Genomic DNA, 18,688 nt, shown 5'->3' with positions numbered 1-18,688 from the left:
CAGATGAAACCTGATGCTTTTGAGTGTTTAGGGATTTCCAATTAAGACTCAAAAGGGAATAAGTACAAACCCCAAAAACAACAGCATTGCCATTGGCTTTCAGTGACCACTGAGATGAGGGCTGGGCAGGTTGGACATTTCAGACTGGTGTAAGTGTTTGTGAGAGGCTTAGCTGAAAGCAATCAGTTGGATCCTGATTCATTAATTGAATAAGATTATGCAGGGCATGAGATCTCCAGATAGCATGAAGATATAGAAAACCCTGCTATACCGCACAGTACATTTCACAAATAAAATACACACATTAAATTTCTTAAAGCCACAAAGTTTATAAACCACTTTTATTAAGAAGTATTTACATATGAAAAGGTTAACCAAGAAAACCAACTTTTTGTCGCTTCTTTCCCAAACTTTCTTCTTTTGCCAAGGTAGTCTCTAATGATTTATGCAAAGCTTTTCCAACTCGCTTTCCGGTCTGTCAGGGAGAAACAGAGCAAGAAGTAAACTTTATTCAGAAAAAGAAACTTCAAAATTTCAAAGTGATGCTCCAATTTTCCCCTCACCTGAGCATATTTGGAAACAAATCCTTTTGCTCTCATTGGGGATTAAACATCACCATGAGCCATTGGGCTGCTCCTGGACTTACTTCCATCTGGCATAGTTTGCATATTGTTGTTTGATTGTTTCTGGTTTCGTATTGCTATATTTATGCTCTATTCTTGGTTGATGCAGCTGTAACGAAACCAGATTTCCCTCGGGATCAATAAAGTATGTCTACGTCTATCACCAAACATCTCAAAGGGAATCACTGAATATCTCCAGAGATAACAATTACCATTCCCCTCCTGCTCTGACAGGATTAAATTCTCCCCACCATGCACTAAGAACAGTTCTTCAGGTTTTTCCACTCCACGCTTGAGTGTCACATTTCTATTTGCTGCTTCCAATTGGAAGTATAGCATGAACTGAACACACAGCATTTGACCATTAGGACCATGGATCTCCTCCTGAAACTGGTTACTGATGCTCCAAAACACCGCTATACAAACACAATGTTTACCACGGAAAAAATCCTATCCAGATGAAACACGGCTTTGGAATAGCAACTGCTCTGCCAGGATGGCTAGAAATTGCAGTGTTCTGGACTTATCTATCTGTAGTAGGACAGCTAGCACATCATGAAAATCAGCCTCCACGGGTTCCGACTGTTTTCCCTTTCTAATATTTCAGTGTATGAATGAGGTGGCTGGATTACACACAAATCAAATAATTTTTCTTGTATCTCCAGGAAGACCACGTCGTGGTTTGGGGGCTTGTGTGCCTCAGTGACCCAGACAGCAATGTTGGCTGGAGTCAAGGCTTTATGCTTTGGCTCTTGGTAAGATCACCATGCCAAAAGGTCAAAGGGTAGAGGTCAGACTATGAGTAGTTCTACAGTACTCTAACTTTGGGGGTTCAGCTCACAGCTAACAACCCTGATTGGTTAGGCAAATTTGTTACAGAAATAGCAATGAAGAATTCCTCTATACCTGAATGTGATGGTGTTTTATACCCGAGTCTTCACCCAGGATTTGCGTGACTGACAGTAGTGAAAAACTGACAGGAAGCTAATGACACAATGAAGGAAGCCCTGAACACTGTTAGAGACGGAGGACCTAAGTGCCAGCGGTATAACGGGCAGTAAATATGTGACAATGATAAACAAATTATTTTGAGTTATAACTCACTCTTTGCTATCGAGATGATCTTTCCCACCCACTGAGGGGGGAGGGGAAAGAAGGCTAAACAAACTTAGCCAAGAAATAAAACAAAAAATAATTTTTTATTTTAGTTAGAGATACACAGTAACAGACTCCTCCAACCCAAAGAGCCCACGCTGCCCCAATAACACCCCACGTGACCAAGTAACCTAGTAACCTGTGCGTCTTTAGACTGTGGAAGGAACACAGAGCACCCGGAGGAAACCCAAGCTTGGGAGAACCTATGAACTTGTAATAGACAGCGGAAGAACTGAACCCCGGTTGTTGGTGTTGTGACAGCATTATGCTAACTACTATGCTACTGTGTCGCACTCTTTTGCTTTGTCCTCACAGAAGGCAACACAGAAAACGTTCAAGAACAGGGCAGGAGTGTGGCAACCAGAACTGCACACAGTACTTTAAAGTGTGTCCGGAACATTACATCGAAACTGCAACATAATGTCCCAACACTCACTCTGTGCCACAACCTATAAAGATAAGCATGCCATACGTGCCTTCTTCACTGCAATTAAAACCGCAGGACTCACTGTTTATCAACTTTTCTTAGCGCCCTATCATTTACTAAACGTGTCCTACCTCTGATGGCTTTTCAAAATGGTTGGGATTAAATGCCACCTGCCAATGCTTTCCATCTCATCCGTATCCTGCTGTATCCTTCCTCCCAACCAGACTTACTGATCACCTCTTACATTCTCATCCAAGTCCTATATGATAAATAAGGATTCCCAGCAATGGTCCACATGGTACGGCACTGGCCGAACCCGCATTCAGAAAAGCGGTCGTGGGGAAAAGGTACAAGCTTCTTATGGACAGCAGTGGGAACTGACCCCCAAAGGGTAAACAGCTGGCAGTGTAAAGCAATGCACCAACTGCTGTGCCACCGTGCTACCCCTCGCCCTAGATCAATGGAAAGGGTCACGCATAATATATCCAAGCTTGTAGATGATAATAAGTAGAAGCACTTGGAAAATTACACTCGTTAATTTGGTAAATCAGGAATAAAAAGCTAGTGTGGGTGATGGAGATAATTAAAGTATTGAATCATTGTAAAAAGACCTGCACTATTCCCAGCTAGGCATATGAGGCTGCTGTCACGTATGTATATGGTTGACTGTTCACCGTCTCATTTACCCATTCTGATAAAATCGTTGGGAGTTGCTCAAGAAAGTAAGTTAACACCATCCTCTCAGGAGTAGTAGAGATGAGAAATAGGCAGTCATTTTTTTTTAATAAACGGAACTACTGTTGAAGAATGGAAACTGGATTTGCCCGATTAAGCCTAACCAGGGAGGTTAAAAGCTGCGATACTTTGAACTGTGAACGTAAATACTGCACAATGGAACAAATTTAGTTTTGAAAATTTGCAGGAAATCAGCTTTCAGCATTCAGGTCTTTTTGTACAAACAAATCTGACATGGAAGGAATGTTTGTGTCTATGCAAATAAATGACAAGACTGGGGATGCAATTTACACAAGTCCTCCAAAATGCTGAAGCCTTCATCTGTGAGGGAGCGACAACTTCTCCACTGTCAACACGTCAGATGAGTGCATGGGCAGAGCAATATACTTACCCCCCTCCCTCCCCCTCCATACCTTTGAGCGCCTCTATACTAGACCACACGGCATCGGGTTGGCAGCAAACACCCCAAGAGTAAATCAGATTAGATGTGTGTTTACATGAAGCAGACAAGCAGCAAGAGTACAAAAGGTTATTACATTTAACGTACCAGATGGGGGTTAGAATAGGCACCCACATGTAATAACAGATCTGATAGTGCTGGATAATTGGTGGACAGTGGTTTCACACTGTTAGTTTGATGACACTGTCAACAAAGCTAGACTGGCATGGTGGAAGTTCATACCTGGGATTGAGTAAGGCCTGATTCATCCAAGCACTGGAGAATCAAGTCAGCTGATTACATTAGGTAGGAGCAGAAGAAAGTCTGTACATTGATCTGAGTACCTAGTCAAAGCAGTCCAGCATATTCTGATGGTTTAGGCTGGCTGACCTGCCTTTGGGGTTGGAAGCTACCAACATGGCATTTTAATGTACTAAAAAGTTGTGCAAAACAATTGCAAGTAATTTGTAGATTGGACTATAAAGATCAAATCAAAACTCAAAAGGTGCAAGAAAAACATTGAGATGAACATTCAGTAACTTGTGCCTAAAATGACTAGATCATACCTCCATCATTTCAAACACACTTGCTGGATCCAAGCTGCCTCCTCCGATTTTCCTGAAGCAGGTGAGGGTTCCTTTGTTGGTGACAGACACCAACAAGCTAGCCATACAGCACGTTTCCTCCTGTGATGTGGCATCTACCACATGTCTGTGACCAATCTGTGCAAGACAAGCAACATTAGCTGACCAGTTGTTTCAACACTCAGAAAGTACCAGGAGGCAGTCACATGACACAGGATAGGATTTGGGATTGAGATACAGAAAAAACATATTTACTCAAACATCTGTGAATCGTGAGAGTTTGCCATCCAAACCTACTGAGGCAAAGCTATTATTTTAACATCTCAGTGTTAAGAAAGAGGATGTGCTGGAACTTGTGAAAAATAATAGGATCAGTAAGGTCCTGGGACCGAACGGAATAATCGCCAAGTTACTATGGGAAGTGAGGGAAGAGATCATCTCTGTGTCCTCAGTGGCCACAGGAGTAGCACCAGAAGATTAGAGTGTGACAGATGTTATTTCGTTGTTTAAGAAATGTAATAGGAATAACCATGCGAATTGTAGACCAGTGAGTCTCACATCAGTGTGGGCAAACTATTGGACAGGATTCTTAGACAGGAATTACCAGCATTTAGAGACGCATAGTCTGATTAGGGCTAGCTAACATGATTTTATGAGGGGCAGGTCGTGCCTCATGAGCGTGAATTAATTATTCGAGGAAGTGGGAAATCATTTTGATGAAGGCAGATCAGCGGATGTAAGATATTTGACAAAGTTTCCCATAATGCAGAGAGTGATAGTAGATGGAGTGCATACCACCTGGAAATCAATGACCAGTTGTGATTCACAAGGATCTGTTCTGGGACCCTGTTCTTTCTTGTGAATCTTATAAACGACTTGGATGAGAAAGTGGAAGGATGGGTTAGGATGTATGCAGATGACACGAGTGTTTGCAGTATTGCAGATTGTGTAGAAGGCTGTCATACAATGGAACGTTGATAGGACGCAGAGCTGGGTTGAGAAGTGGCAGATGGAGTTCAATTTGGAAAAATGTAAAGTAATTCACTTTGGAAGACAAAACAAAGCCAGAATACAAGATTATTGGCAAGATTCTTAATAGTGTGGAGGAACAGAGGGATCCTGGAGTTCATGTCCAGAGATCCTTCAACTTTGCAACGCCAGTTGTCGTGGTTGTCTCTCGGGGTCAGAGGAAGACTTGCGTTGTGCAGTCATCAGTGGATACGTATGTGGCTTCGGAGGCCACATTGGATAGGTATATGGACAGGAAAGGAATGGAGGGTTATGGGCTGAGTGCAGGTTGGTGGGGCTAGGTAAGAGTAGCGTTCAGCACAGACTAGAAGGGCAGAGATGGCCTGTTTCCGTGCTGTAATTATTATATGGTTTTATAAGTCAATAGCATCATAACATTTTAAGTAACGTTTGGATATTAAACACACAGCACATATTTTCCCTGTATGAACATATAAAATCATTGCAACACACCAATATCACTGAATCAGTGGGAGCCCTGGGCTTGTTTCCCTGAAACGAGACGGTCCTGTCGAGGGGTGATGGGAGACAGCGATACTCGAACGGGGTTCCTTATGTCCAGTCTATTCCGCAATTTAGTTTTTGTTGCATTCATTGCAGAGATATGTTGGAAATGGAAGCAGCGTTTTCAGTGCTTTCGTGGCTACCTCAGGATATTGAGCCTTGACTTTGATCCAGAATGCCGGCAGAGATGTTATGTCAAACATACTTTTCAGCCCGCCATCATTTGCAAGCTCGAGGAGTTGATCTCCTTCCCGCGCTGACATGGATGACTTGCGGGTAATGACCTCGCGTGCGTAATAGCTCAGTAGGCATGACAAGGAACGAGGAAAGGTGCAGCTGACTCCTATCGCCAAATCATATCGTTTCCTCGTGGCCCGGTAGTGCATGCTTTGCGGCCCGGTATCGGTCCACGGCCCAGTGGTTGGGGACCACTGGTCTATCTGGTCCAAATGACTTATCTACCCACAGACCTTTCAGCTTTCCAACACACCATACACCTTCTTACCAACACTGTCAACCTGCGCAGCAGCTTTGAGTGTCCGAGCCCTCAGATCCTCCACACTGCCAAGAGTCTTACCATTTATATTGTCTTCAAATTGGACCTACCAAAATGAACCACTTCACACTTATCTGGGTTGAACTCCATCTTCCACTTCTCAGCCCAGTTTTGCATCCTATCAATGTCCCGCTGTAACCTCTGACAGCCCTCCACACTATCCACAACACCCCAACCTTTGTGTCATCAGCAAACTTACTAACCCCTCCCTCCATTTCTTCATCCATGTCATTTATAAAAAGCATAAAGAGGAGGGGTCCCAGAACAGATCCCATTGGAACACCACTAGTCACTGACCTCCAAGCGGAGTATGAACCATCTACAACCATCCTTTACCTTCTGTTGTCAAGCCAATTCTGGATCCACAAAGCAAGGTCTCCATGGATCCCATGCCTTCTTACTTTCTGAAGGAGACTTGCAAGGGGAACCTTATCAAATGCCTTACTGAAATCCATATGCACTATATCCACTGCTCTACCTTCAGCAATGTGTTTTGCTACTTCCTCAAAAAATTCAGTCAAGCTTGCAAGGCACGACCCTCTATGAAGAGATAGCTGTGTAGACCATTACTCTTCAGGCCCTTACACTGCACAATGAAGTGTTAATAATCTTGCAATTAAGAGGCCTGCAGGGAAGAATGATCACAATATGAAAGAATTTTATATACAGATTCAAAACTGTTTAGTTTGATCTGAAATCAAAGTCTTAGATCTAAATGAAGCAAACTGTAGAAGTATGAGTTGTCTCAGGTAGCTGGATGGTAATGCATGACATACAAAGCCATGCTGACTATCCCTAATCAGATTATGTCTCTCCAAATGCTCATAAATCCTGCCTGTCATGATCTTCAACTTACCCACCACTGAAGTCAGACTCACTGGTCTATAATTTCCTGGGTTCTCTCTACTCCCTTTTCGTGAATAAGGGAACAATATTTGCAACCTTCCAATCCTCTGGTACTTCTCCCGTCCCTATTGATGACACAAAGATCATTTCAAGAGGCTCAACAATCTCCTCCCTCGCTTCCACAGTAACCTGGGACATATCTCATCCGGTCCCGATGACTTATCTAACTTAATGCTTTTCAAAAGCTCCAGGATATCCTCTTTCTTAATGTCTACATACTCAAGCATTTTCGTCCACTGTAAGTCATTCCCACAATTGCCAAGGTCTTTTTCCCCTGGTGAATACTGAAGCAAAGTATTTAAGTACCTCCGCTACTTCCTCCAACTCAATGCACGCGTTTCCACTATCACATCCGATTGGTCCTATTCTCACAGAGCTCATCCTCTTGCTCTTCACACACTTGTAGAATGCCTTGGGGTTTTCCTTAATTCTGCTCATCAAGGCCTTCTCACTGGCCACTTCTGGCTCCTTAATTCCATTCTTAAGCTCCTTCCAAGCAACCTTGTAGCTTTCTAGAGTTCTAACAGTACCTAGTTTCTTGAACCTTCTGTAAGCTTTTCTTTTCTTAACTAGATTTTCTACATTTTGTACACCATGGTTCTTTAACTCTACCATCCTTTCCCTGCCTCAATGGAACATACCTATGCAGAACTCCATGCAAATGTTCCCTAAACATTTGCCACATTTCTACAGTGCATTTCCCTGAGAATATCTGCTTCCAATTTATGCTCCCAACTTCCTGCCTAATAGCATATTTCCCCTTACCCCAATTAAATGTTTTCCCAAATTGTCTGCTCCTATCCCTCTCCAGTGCTAGGGTTAAGGAGATAGAGTTGTGGGTCACTACCTCCAAAATACTCTCCTACCAAGAAATCTGACACCTGACCAGGTTCATTTCCCAATCCCAGATCAAGTACAGCCTCTCCTCTAGTTGGCTTATCGACAGGTTGCGTCAGGAAACCTCCCTGAACACACTTACCAAACTCCATCCCATCCAAACCCCCTGTGCTAAGGAGATGCCAATCAATATTAGGCAAGTTAAGTCTCCCACCACAACATCCCTAATCTTAAACCAGATCCTTGGAATATTCAACAGCAACTGAACAGATGGAATGCTGGCGCATACATAGTGAACAGGTGACTTACTTTGCTTAAAGTGATGATGCAAGGCACATTTTCCACATTAAGGCGAATACAATCATATGGATCATCCAACAACTCGATTTCCTTGGAACCTTCGTCATTCTCCAGCACCCTGACCTTTGGAATTCTTGATAGAAGAAATAGACAAAAAGCAAAATGGTCAGGAGATTAGCCATGTCCTTTCAAGTCAACTTATATAGAGTGGTAACATCAAACTATAGCTTGTGCAAACACAATGGCTCTTTCATATTTATTTTCTCAAGGGGATGCAACTTATAAAGGTAAGCTGAGATACAACTACTAGCTCAGGGGGTGAACTTGAAGAAAAATAGATCAAACATCAAAGACTACAGTTTAAAGGTTCAAAGGTATAATTTAATGTCAGAGAAATGTACCCAATATACATCCTGAAATGCTTTTTCTTGCTGGAAATATGCAACAAAGAGAGTTAGATCCCCATCACAGGCATTCCTACTCTCTTTGCAACATAAACTGACTTGCTTCATCTCTTTCCCTAGTCTGACAAACATCTTCAACCTGAAATGTTAACTGTTTCCCTTTCTACGTATGTTGCCTGACCCAAGTGGAAAGCATTTTCTTGTTAGGTGAAACAAATGGCAGAAAGGAAAGTGAACACAGCATTCCAGTATAAAGGTACAGCCCAAAGACAAACCCCACAGATTGCCCAACGCAGTTAACTGCACAGTAATTGTGGACCCTAATCCGAAATCTCCATGGAATGCTGGAAGACATTGAACAAACGTTAGAGAGAAGGAGCATTATCCTCAGCTGAGGTTAATAACTACAGGTTACAGATTTTTGGGAAAAAGGCAAGGGCCTTTTTGTTAGAGAAAATGAAAGGGAGTAAGGACTGCAAAATAGACCTTTCAGTCAACATCCTTAGGCAGTGGGCAGTGCGACCAGCAGGATTCAAGAGATGACGACAAAGTGACAGAGTGAGGCAAGACCAACAGAGATTTGAGCAGGTGTGGTCATTCTGAGAGTGGCTGCTGGTGAGGTTGAAATACTGTGGTTGAAGGAGGCTGAGCACAAAATATGGAAAGGCAAAATATGTGGTCTCCAGGTGAGGAAGTTGGATGGAGACAGAACTGAAATCAACAGCAGCCTCATGTATATTTTGCTGTTGTCTACGTGTTCCAAAGCCAAATGGAGTCTATTGTAGACATGGCTGATAACCAAGATGGCGCTGCGTACAGTGGCCGTGTTGGAGCTCTGTTCCAACTTTACAGTATACTGTAAATTTCTGCGATTTCAATAGACAATAGGTGCAGGAGTAGGCCATTCGGCCCTTTGAGCCAGCACCGCTATTCACTGTGATCATGGCTGATCATCCACAATCAGTACCCCGTTCCTGCCTTCTCCCCATATCCCTTCACTCCGCCATCATTAAGAGCTCTATCTAACTCCTTCTTGAAAGCATCCAGAGAATTGGCCTCCACTGCCTTCTGAGGCAGAGCATTTCACAGATCCACAACTCTCTGGGTGAAAAAGTTTTTCCTCAACTCCGTTCTAAATTGTCTACCCCTTATTACCAAATTGTAGCCTCTGGTTCTGGACTCCCCCAACATCGGGAACATGTTTCCTGCCTCTAGCGTGTCCAATCCCTTAATAATCTTATATGTTTCAATCAGATCCCCTCTCATCCTTCTAAATTCCAGTGTATACAAGCCCAGTCGCTCCAATCTTTCAACATATGACAGTCCCGCCATCCCAGGAATTAACCTCGTGAACCTACGCTGCACTCCCTCAATAGCAAGAATGTCCTTCCTCAAATTTGGAGACCAAAACTGTACACAATACTCTAGGTATAGTCTCACCAGGGTCCTGTACAACTGCAGAAGGACCTCTTTGCTCCTATACTCAACTCCCCTTGTTATGAAGGCCAACATGCCATTAGCTTTCTTCACTGCCTGCTGTACCTGCATGCTTACTTTCAGTCACTGATGAACAAGGACACCTAGATCTCATTGTACTTCCCCTTTTCCTAACTTGACACCATTCAGATAGTGATCTGTCTTCCTGTTCTTGCCACCAAAGTGGATAACCTCACATTTATCCACATTAAACTGCTTCTGCCATGCATCTGCCCACTCACCCAACCTGTCCAAGTCATCCTGCATTATCTCAACATCCTCCACACATTTCACCCTGCCACCAGCTTTGTGTCATCTGTAAATTTGCTAATGTTTCTTTTAATCCCCTCATCTAAATCATTAATGTATACTGTAAATAGCTGCAGTCCCAGCACCGAGCCTTGTGATACCCCACTAGTCACCGCCTGCCATTCTGAAAGGGACCCGTTAATCCCTACTCTTTGTTTCCTGTCTGCCAACCAATCTTCTATCCCTGTCAGTACCCTACCCCCCAATACCATGTGCTCTAATTTTGCCCACTAATCTCCTATGTGGGACCTTATCAAAGGCTTTCTGAAAGTCCAGGTACACTACATCCACTGGCTCTCCCTTGTCCATTGTCATAGTTACATCCTCAAAAAATTCCAGAAGATTAGTCAAGCATGATTTCCCCTTCGTAAATACATGCTGACTCGGACCAATCCTGTTACTGCTACCCAAATGTGCCGCTATTTCATCCTTTATAATTGACTCCAGCATCTTCCCCAGCACTGATGTCAGGCTAACTGGTCTATAATTCCCTGTTTTCTCTCTCCCTCCTTTCTTAGAAAGTGGGATAACATTATCTACCCTCCAGTCCTCAGGAACTGATCCTGAATCTATAGAATATTGGAAAATAATTACCAACGCATCCAAGATTTCTAGAGCCACCTCAAGTACCCTAGGGTACAGACCATCAGGCCCTGGGGATTTACCATCCTTCAGTCCCATCAGTCTATCCAATACCATTTTCTACCTGACGTGAATCTTCTTCAGTTCCTCCGTTACCCTAGGTCCTCCGGCCACTATTACATCTGGGAGATTGTTTGTGTCTTCCCTAGTGAAGACAGATCCAAAGTACCTGTTCAACTCGTCTGCCATTTCCTGTTCCCCATAATAAATTCACCCATTTCTGTCTTCAAGGGCCCAACTTTGGTCTTAACTATTTTTTTCCTCTTCACATACCTAAAGCAGCTTTTATTATCCTCCTTTCTATTCTTGGCGAGCTTGCCTTCGTATCTCATCTTTTTTCCCCATATTGCCTTTTAAGTTATCCTCTGTTGCTCTTTAAAAGTCTCCCAATCCTCTGGCTTCCAGCTCATCTTTGCTATGTTATACTACTTCTCTTTTATTTTTATACTGTGCTTGACTTCCCTTGTCATTCATGGTCGTCCCTTACTCCCCTTAGAATCTTTCTTCCTCTTTGGAATGAACTGATCCTGCACCTTCCCAGAAGTACCTGCCATTGTTGTTCCACTGTCATCCCTGCTAGGGGATCTTTCCAGTCAACTTTGGCCAGCTCCTCCCTCATGGCTCCATAGTCCCCTTTGTTCAACTGCAATACTGACACTTCCGATTTTCCCTTCTCCCTCTCAAATTGTATTTGAAAACTTATCATATTATGGTCACTACCTCCTAATGGCTTCTTTACCTCGAGTTCCCTTATCAAATCCGGTTCATTACACAACACTAAATCCAGAATTGCCTTCTCCCTGGTAGGTTCCAGTACAAGCTACTCTCAGGATCCATCTCAGAGGCACTCCACAAACTCCCTTTCTTGGGGTCTGGACCAACCTGATTTTCCCAGTCTACCTGCATGTTAAAATCCCCCATAACAACCGTAGCATTACCTTTGCGACATGCCAGTTTTAACTCTTGATTCAACTTGCACCCTATATCCAGGCTACTGTTTGGGGGATAACTCCCATTAGGGTCTTCTTGCCCTTACAATTTCTCAGTTCTATCCATACTGACTCTGCATCTCCTGTTTCTATGTCACCCCTCATTTCCTACACATTTCTCGTTCAAGTAGCTGACAGTCACATCAGATACAATAGACTGAACATCGGGAAGATGGCATTACCCACTACATGCCACCTTTTCTACACTGGGATCTCCTGCTTGTGCGATCAATGGAAGGCCCATCTACTACACCCCCGCTACCCTGGAAGTGGCGCTGGAGGTGAGGGAGAAGGGCCGTCCTGGTGAAGTTGAGATGGTGGCTAATCGTCACCACTCCTGAGCACATTCCTGGCTAATGTTCAGCCCCTGGACAATAAGCTGTGCACTGAGAGCCAGAATCTCCTATCAGCGAGAAACAAAGGAATGCAATATTTTGTGCTTTGTGGAGACCTGGCTGATGGAGGAGATACCAGATCACGCCATCGAGCACTCTGGGTTCCCCCTGTTCTGGGTGGACAGGTCCTCTCTGGGAGGAATAAAGGAGGAGGGGTGTGCTTCATGGTCAATAATGCCTGGTTCACAGCTGTTATCCTCACAGTGGTGTATATTCCGCCGCAGGCTGATACTGACCTGGATCTCAAGGAACTGTACGAGACCATCAGCACCCTGGAGACTGCTTTCATCATTGCCAGTGACTTTCATGGAGCGTCACTGACTAAAGTCTCTCCAAAGTTTGCCAACACATCCACGTGAGCACACGGGGAGATAGCATACTCAACCACTGCTAATCTCCATTCCGCAACGCTTGCAAAGCGCTCCTTCGCCCGCCATTTGGAAAGTTGGATCACTCCTCCATCTTGCTGCAGCCAAGGTACAGGCAAAGCTGAAACAAGAGGTGGCCGTAGTTAAAAGCGCCCACTGTTGGTCTGACCAGTCTCCAGGCTACAGGACTGCTTTGATGACATCGACTGGAATGTCTTCCATGATGAGGATGACTCTGAGTTCACTGGAGGGGTCACCTGTTTCATCGGGAAGTGCATCGAGGAGGTTGTCCCCCAGAAATCAGGTCTATCCAAACCAGAAACCCTGGATTAACAGTTCCGTGCGAGCAGCACCTACCACAGCACACAGAGGAACTCAAGAAATGCAGCTACGATCTGCACAAAGTCATCAAGACAGCGAAACAACAATACAGGGACAATATCCCTGAAACGAAGGCACCCCTTTCTCCCTTATTAGGGAGAGAGAACGCCTGCAGTATGTCGAATGCCAGGTGAATAATGTAGTCTTTGCTGTTGCCTTACGCACACTTGAGTGCTTGGTGGCAGGTGCTGATGCTTTTTTTGCCGGTGAGGGGACGGGGGATTGTTGCTTACTGCCGCTAACGCGTGGGAGGGAGGGGAGCTGGGGGGGGGTGTCTTTGGGGTTCTAACACTTAACTGTTGTCCATTCGTTGGGGGCACTCCTCATGGTTGGTTGCAAAGAGAAAGCATTACAGGATGTATAATGTACACATTTCTCTGACATTAAATGTCAGAGGAAGAGGAGGGCAGTTGTGATAGGGGACTCGATAGTAAGGGGGTCAGATAGGCGATTCTGTGGACGCAGTCCAGAGACCTGGATGGTAGTTTGCCTCCCTGGTGCCAGGGTCCGGGATATTCCTGATCGTGTTCAAGATATCCTGAGGTGGGAGGGTGAGGAGCCAGAGGTCGTGGTACATATAGGTACCAATGACATAGGTAGGAAAAGGGAAGAGGTCCTGAAAGGAGAATATAGGGAGCTAGGAAGGGAGTTGAGAAAAAGGACCGCAAAGGTAGTAATCTCGGGATTACTGCCTGTGCCACGCGACAGTGAGAGTAGGAATGCAATGAGGTGGAGGATAAATGCGTGGCTGAGGGATTGGAGCAGGGGGCAGGGATTCAAGTTTCATTGGGACCTCTTTTGGCGCAGGCGTGACCCGTACAAAAAGGACGGGTTACACTTGAATCCTAGGGGGACCAATATCCTGGCAGGGAGATTAGCGAGGGCTACTGAGGTGACTTTAAACTAGAATGGTTGGGGGGTGGGAATCAAATTAAAGAGGCTAGGCGAGAGGAGGTTAGTTCACAACAGGGGGATGGGAACCAGTGCAGAGAGACAGAGGGGTGTAAAGTGAGGGTAGAAGCAAAAAGTAGTAAGGAGAAAAGTAAAAGTGGCAGGCCAACAAATCCAGGGCAAGCATCAAAAAGGGCCACTTTTCAACATAATTGTATAAGGGCTAAGAGAGTTGTAAAAGAGCGCCTGAAGGCTTTGTGTGTCAATGCAAGGAGCATTCGTAACAAGGTGGATGAATTGAAAGTGCAGATTGTTATTAATGATTATGATATAGTTGGGATCACAGAGACATGGTTCCAGGGTGACCAAGGATGGGAGCTCAACGTTCAGGGATATTCAATATTCAGGAGGGATAGACATGAAAGGAGGTGGGGTGGTGTTGCTGGTTAAAGAGGAGATTAATGCAATAGAAAGGAAGGACATAAGCCGGAAGGATGTGGAATCGATATGGGTAGAGCTGCATAACACTAAGGGGCAGAAAACGCTGGTGGGAGTTGTGTACAGGCCACCTAACAGTAGTAGTGAGGTCGGAGATGGTATTAAACAGGAAATTAGAAATGTGTGCAATGAAGGAACAGCAGTTATAATGGGTGACTTCAATCTACATGTAAATTGGGTGAACCAAATTGGTAAAGGTGCTGAGGAAGAGGATTTCTTGGAATGTATGCGGGATGGTTTTTTGAACCAACATGTCGAGGAACCAACTAGAGAGCAGGCTATTCTAGACTGGGTATTGAGCAATGAGGAAGGGTTAATTAGCAATCTTGTTGTGAGAGGCCCCTTGGGTAAGAATGACCATAATATGGTGGAATTCTTCATTAAGATGGAGAGTGACATAGTTAATTCAGAAACAAAGGTTCTGAACTTAAAGAAGGGTAACTTTGAAGGTTTGAGACGTGAATTAGCTAAGATAGACTGGCAAATGACACTTAAAGGATTGACGGTGGATATGCAATGGCAAGCATTTAAAGGTTGCATGGATGAACTACAACAATTGTTCATCCCAGTTTGGCAAAAGAATAAATCAAGGAAGGTAGTGCACCCGTGGCTGACAAGAGAAATTAGGGATAGTATCAATTCCAAAGAAGCAGCATACAAATTAGCCAGAAAAAGTGGCTCACCTGAGGATTGGGAGAAATTCAGAGTTCAGCAGAGGAGGACAAAGGGCTTAATTAGGAAGGGGAAAAAAGATTATGAGAGAAAACTGGCAGGGAACATAAAAACTGACTGTAAAAGCTTTTATAGATATGTAAAAAGGAAAAGACTGGTAAAGACAAATGTAGGTCCCCTGCAGACAGAAACAGGTGAATTGATTATGGGGAGCAAGGACATGGCAGACCAATTGAATAATTACTTTGGTTCTGTCTTCACTAAGGAGGACATAAATAATTTTCCAGAAATAGTAGGGGACAGAGGGTCCAGTGAGATGGAGGAACTGAGGGAAATACATGTTAGTAGGGAAGTGGTGTTAGGTAAATTGAAGGGATTAAAGGCAGATAAATCCCCAGGACCAGATGGTCTGCAACCCAGAGTATTTAAGGAAGTAGCCCAAGAAATAGTGGATGCATTAGTGATAATTTTTCAAAACTCTTTAGATTCTGGACTAGTTCCTGAGGATTGGAGGGTGGCTAATGTAACCCCACTTTTTAAAAAAGGAGGGAGAGAGAAACCGGGGAATTATAGACCGGTTAGCCTAACGTCGGTGGTGGGGAAACTGCTAGAGTCAGTTATCAAAGATGTGATAACAGCACATTTGGAAAGCGGTGAAATGATCGGACAAAGTCAGCATGGATTTGTGAAAGGAAAATCATGTCTAACGAATCTCATAGAATTTTTTGAGGATGTAACTAGTAGAGTGGATAGGGGAGAACCAGTGGATGTGGTATATTTGCATTTTCAAAAGGCTTTTGACAAGGTCCCACACAGGAGATTAGTGTGCAAACTTAAAGCACACAGTATTGGGGGTAAGGTATTGATGTGAATAGAGAATTCGTTAGCAGACAGGAAGCAAAGAGTGGGAATAAACGGGACCTTTTCAGAATGGCAGGCAGTGACTAGTGGGGTACCGCAAAGCTCAGTGCTGGGACCCCAGTTGTTTACAATATATATTAATGACTTGGATGAGGGAATTAAATGCAGCATCTCCAAGTTTGCGGATGACATGAAGCTGGGCGGCAGTGTTAGCTGTGAGGAGGATGCTAAGAGGATGCAGAGTGACTTGGATAGGTTGGGTGAGTGGGCAAACTCATGGCAGATGCAATTTAATGTGGATAAATGTGAAGTTATCCACTTTGGTGGCAAAAATAGGAAAACAGATTATTATCTGAATGGTGGCTGATTAGGAAAAGGGGAGGTGCAACGAGACCTGGGTGTCATTATACACCAGTCATTGAAAGTGGGCATGCAGGTACAGCAGGCGGTGAAAAAGGCAAATGGTATGCTGGCATTTATAGCGAGAGGATTTGAGTACAGGAGCAGGGAGGTACTACTGCAGTTGTACAAGGCCTTGGTGAGACCACATCTGGAGTATTGTGTGCAGTTTTGGTCCCCTAATCTGAGGAAAGACATCTTTGCCACAGAGGGAGTACAAAGAAGGTTCACCAGATTGATTCCTGGGATGGCAGGACCTTCATATGAAGAAAGACTGGATGAACTGGGCTTGTACTCGTTGGAATTTAGAAGATTGAGGGGGGGTCTGATTGAAACGTATAAAATCCTAAAGGGATTGGACAGGCTAGATGCAGGAAGATTGTTCCCGATGTTGGGGAAGTCCAGAATGAGGGGTCACAGTTTGAGGATAAAGGGGAAGCCTTTTAGGACCGAGATTAGGAAAAACTTCTTCACACAGAGAGTGGTGAATCTGTGGAATTCTCTGCCACAGGAAACAGTTAAGGCCAGTTCATTGGTTATATTTAAGAGGGAGTTAGATATGGCTCTTGTGGCTACGGGGATCAGGGGGTATGGAGGGAAGGCTGGTGCAGGGTTCTGAGTTGGATGATCAGCCATGATCATAATAAATGGCGGTGCAGGCTCGAAGGGCCGAATGGCCTACTCCTGTACCTATTTTCTATGTACCTTTTAAACCTCAGAGACCTCAGCCTTCATCCTGCCTTGCGTTGCTGGATCCTGGACTTCCTGTCAGATCACCGGGCAAGTGACAGTGGGCTCCCTCACCTCTGCCTCTTTGCCCCTCTGACTCTCAACACAGGTGCCCCTTAGGGCCATGTCCTAAGCCCCCTCCTTTACTCCCTGTATACCCATGACTGTGTTGACACCTACAGCTCCAATCTGCCAATTAAATTTGCTGACGACACTACACTGATTGGCCTAATCTCAAATAATAATGAGGTAACCTACAGAGAACAGGTCATCACCCTGACACAGTGGTGTCAAGAAAACAACCCTGACACAGTGGTGTCAATGTCGCAAAAACAAAGGAGCTGGTTGTGGAGGAATGGAGATGGGCTAACCCCTATTGACACTCATGGACCTGGGGTTCAGAGGGTGACAACTTTAAATTCCTTGGCATAAACATCACCGAGGATCTCACATGGTCTGTACATACCAGCTGTGTGGTGAAAAAGGCACAACAGCACCTCTCTCACCTCAGATGGTTGAGGAAGTTTGGTATGGGCCCCCAGATCCTAAGAACTTTCTATAGGGGCACAATTGAGAGCATCCTGACTTGCTGGATCACTGCCTCGTCCAAGAACTGTACTTCCCTCAATGGTAGGACAATACAGAGAGTGGTGCGGACAGTCCAGCGCATCTGAAGATGTGAACTTCCTACTATTCAGGACACTTACAAAGACAGGTGCGTAAGAAGGGCCCAAAGGATCATTGGGGATCCAAGTCACCCCAACCACAAACTGTTCCGGCTACCATCATCCAGGAAATGGTACCACAGCATAAAAGCCAGGACCAACGGGCTCCGGGACAGCTTCTTCCACCAGCCCATCAGACTGATTAACTCAGGCTGATACGATTCTATTTCTATGTTATATTGACTGTCCTGTTGAACGTACTATTTATTATAAATTACTATAAATTGCACATTTAGACGGAACAAAGATTTTTTCTCCTGCATATGAAAGATGTAAGCAATAAAGTCAATTCAATTCTATTTGTGGCAGTAGGCAAACTGCAGTGTTTCCAGGTTCTTGATCAGGTAGGAGTAAATGCTAACCACGACCAATCACTTCACAGTAATGTGTCAGCGACAAACGCTAACTCAGCTCACCCTGCTCTCCTTGAGCACTGGTATGATTGATGCCCTTTTGAAGCAGATGCAGATGCAGTGAAAAGTTACCCATGTCCTCCAACACCCCAGCCGGTTGGTTGGCACAGATTTTCAGTACCCTGCCGGGTACACCATTGGGACCTGACACCTTGCTAGATCAGACTAATGTCAACTTTTTCTGATTACGTCTGCAGGAACTGTTCAGCTGTAGCTCCTCAGACTACGTGAATCAGCTGGAGTGACCGCTGGGACTCACTGAGGAACACACAGGAGGCAGAGAATGTCATTTCAGAAAGGCGGTCACACCAATAGTTCAGTCAGATAGTTGGTGACCACCAGGAGGGGAAGGCAAGCAGTACAGGGGTTTCCAGTGTCTGTTCTCCTCTAGCATATACTGCTTTGGATAATATTGGAGGGAATGGGCCCTCAGAGGAAAAT

At 44.5% G+C, this 18,688-nt stretch overlaps 1 protein-coding gene across 2 annotated transcripts in view; it reads right to left on the bottom strand.

Annotated features, from left to right (window-relative positions):
* Positions 1-326: 326 nt before the first annotated feature.
* The window catches only part of exosc7 (exosome component 7), a 68,773-nt gene continuing 50,411 nt past the window's right edge, over positions 327-18,688 (bottom strand). The window contains exons 6-9 of one of the 2 annotated variants that reach the window (XR_010020723.1): positions 8,105-8,228; positions 3,946-4,101; positions 564-732; positions 364-475 (exon numbers count right to left, since the gene is read on the bottom strand). Coding sequence is in view for 1 of the 2 variants with exons in the window: in XM_063069396.1 (XP_062925466.1) it covers positions 371-475; positions 3,946-4,101; positions 8,105-8,228 (385 nt within the window). In the remaining variant the exon portion in view is untranslated. Of the gene's footprint in view, positions 476-563; positions 733-3,945; positions 4,102-8,104; positions 8,229-18,688 lie in introns of both variants that reach the window. The other variant, XM_063069396.1, reaches the window with a different exon arrangement.

This window comes from Mobula hypostoma, chromosome 17, assembly GCF_963921235.1.
Source record: "Mobula hypostoma chromosome 17, sMobHyp1.1, whole genome shotgun sequence".
Lineage (NCBI taxonomy): Eukaryota > Metazoa > Chordata > Chondrichthyes > Myliobatiformes > Myliobatidae > Mobula > Mobula hypostoma.
Note: the sequence above shows the minus strand (reverse complement) of the source record. Positions and strands in the feature narration are given on the sequence as shown.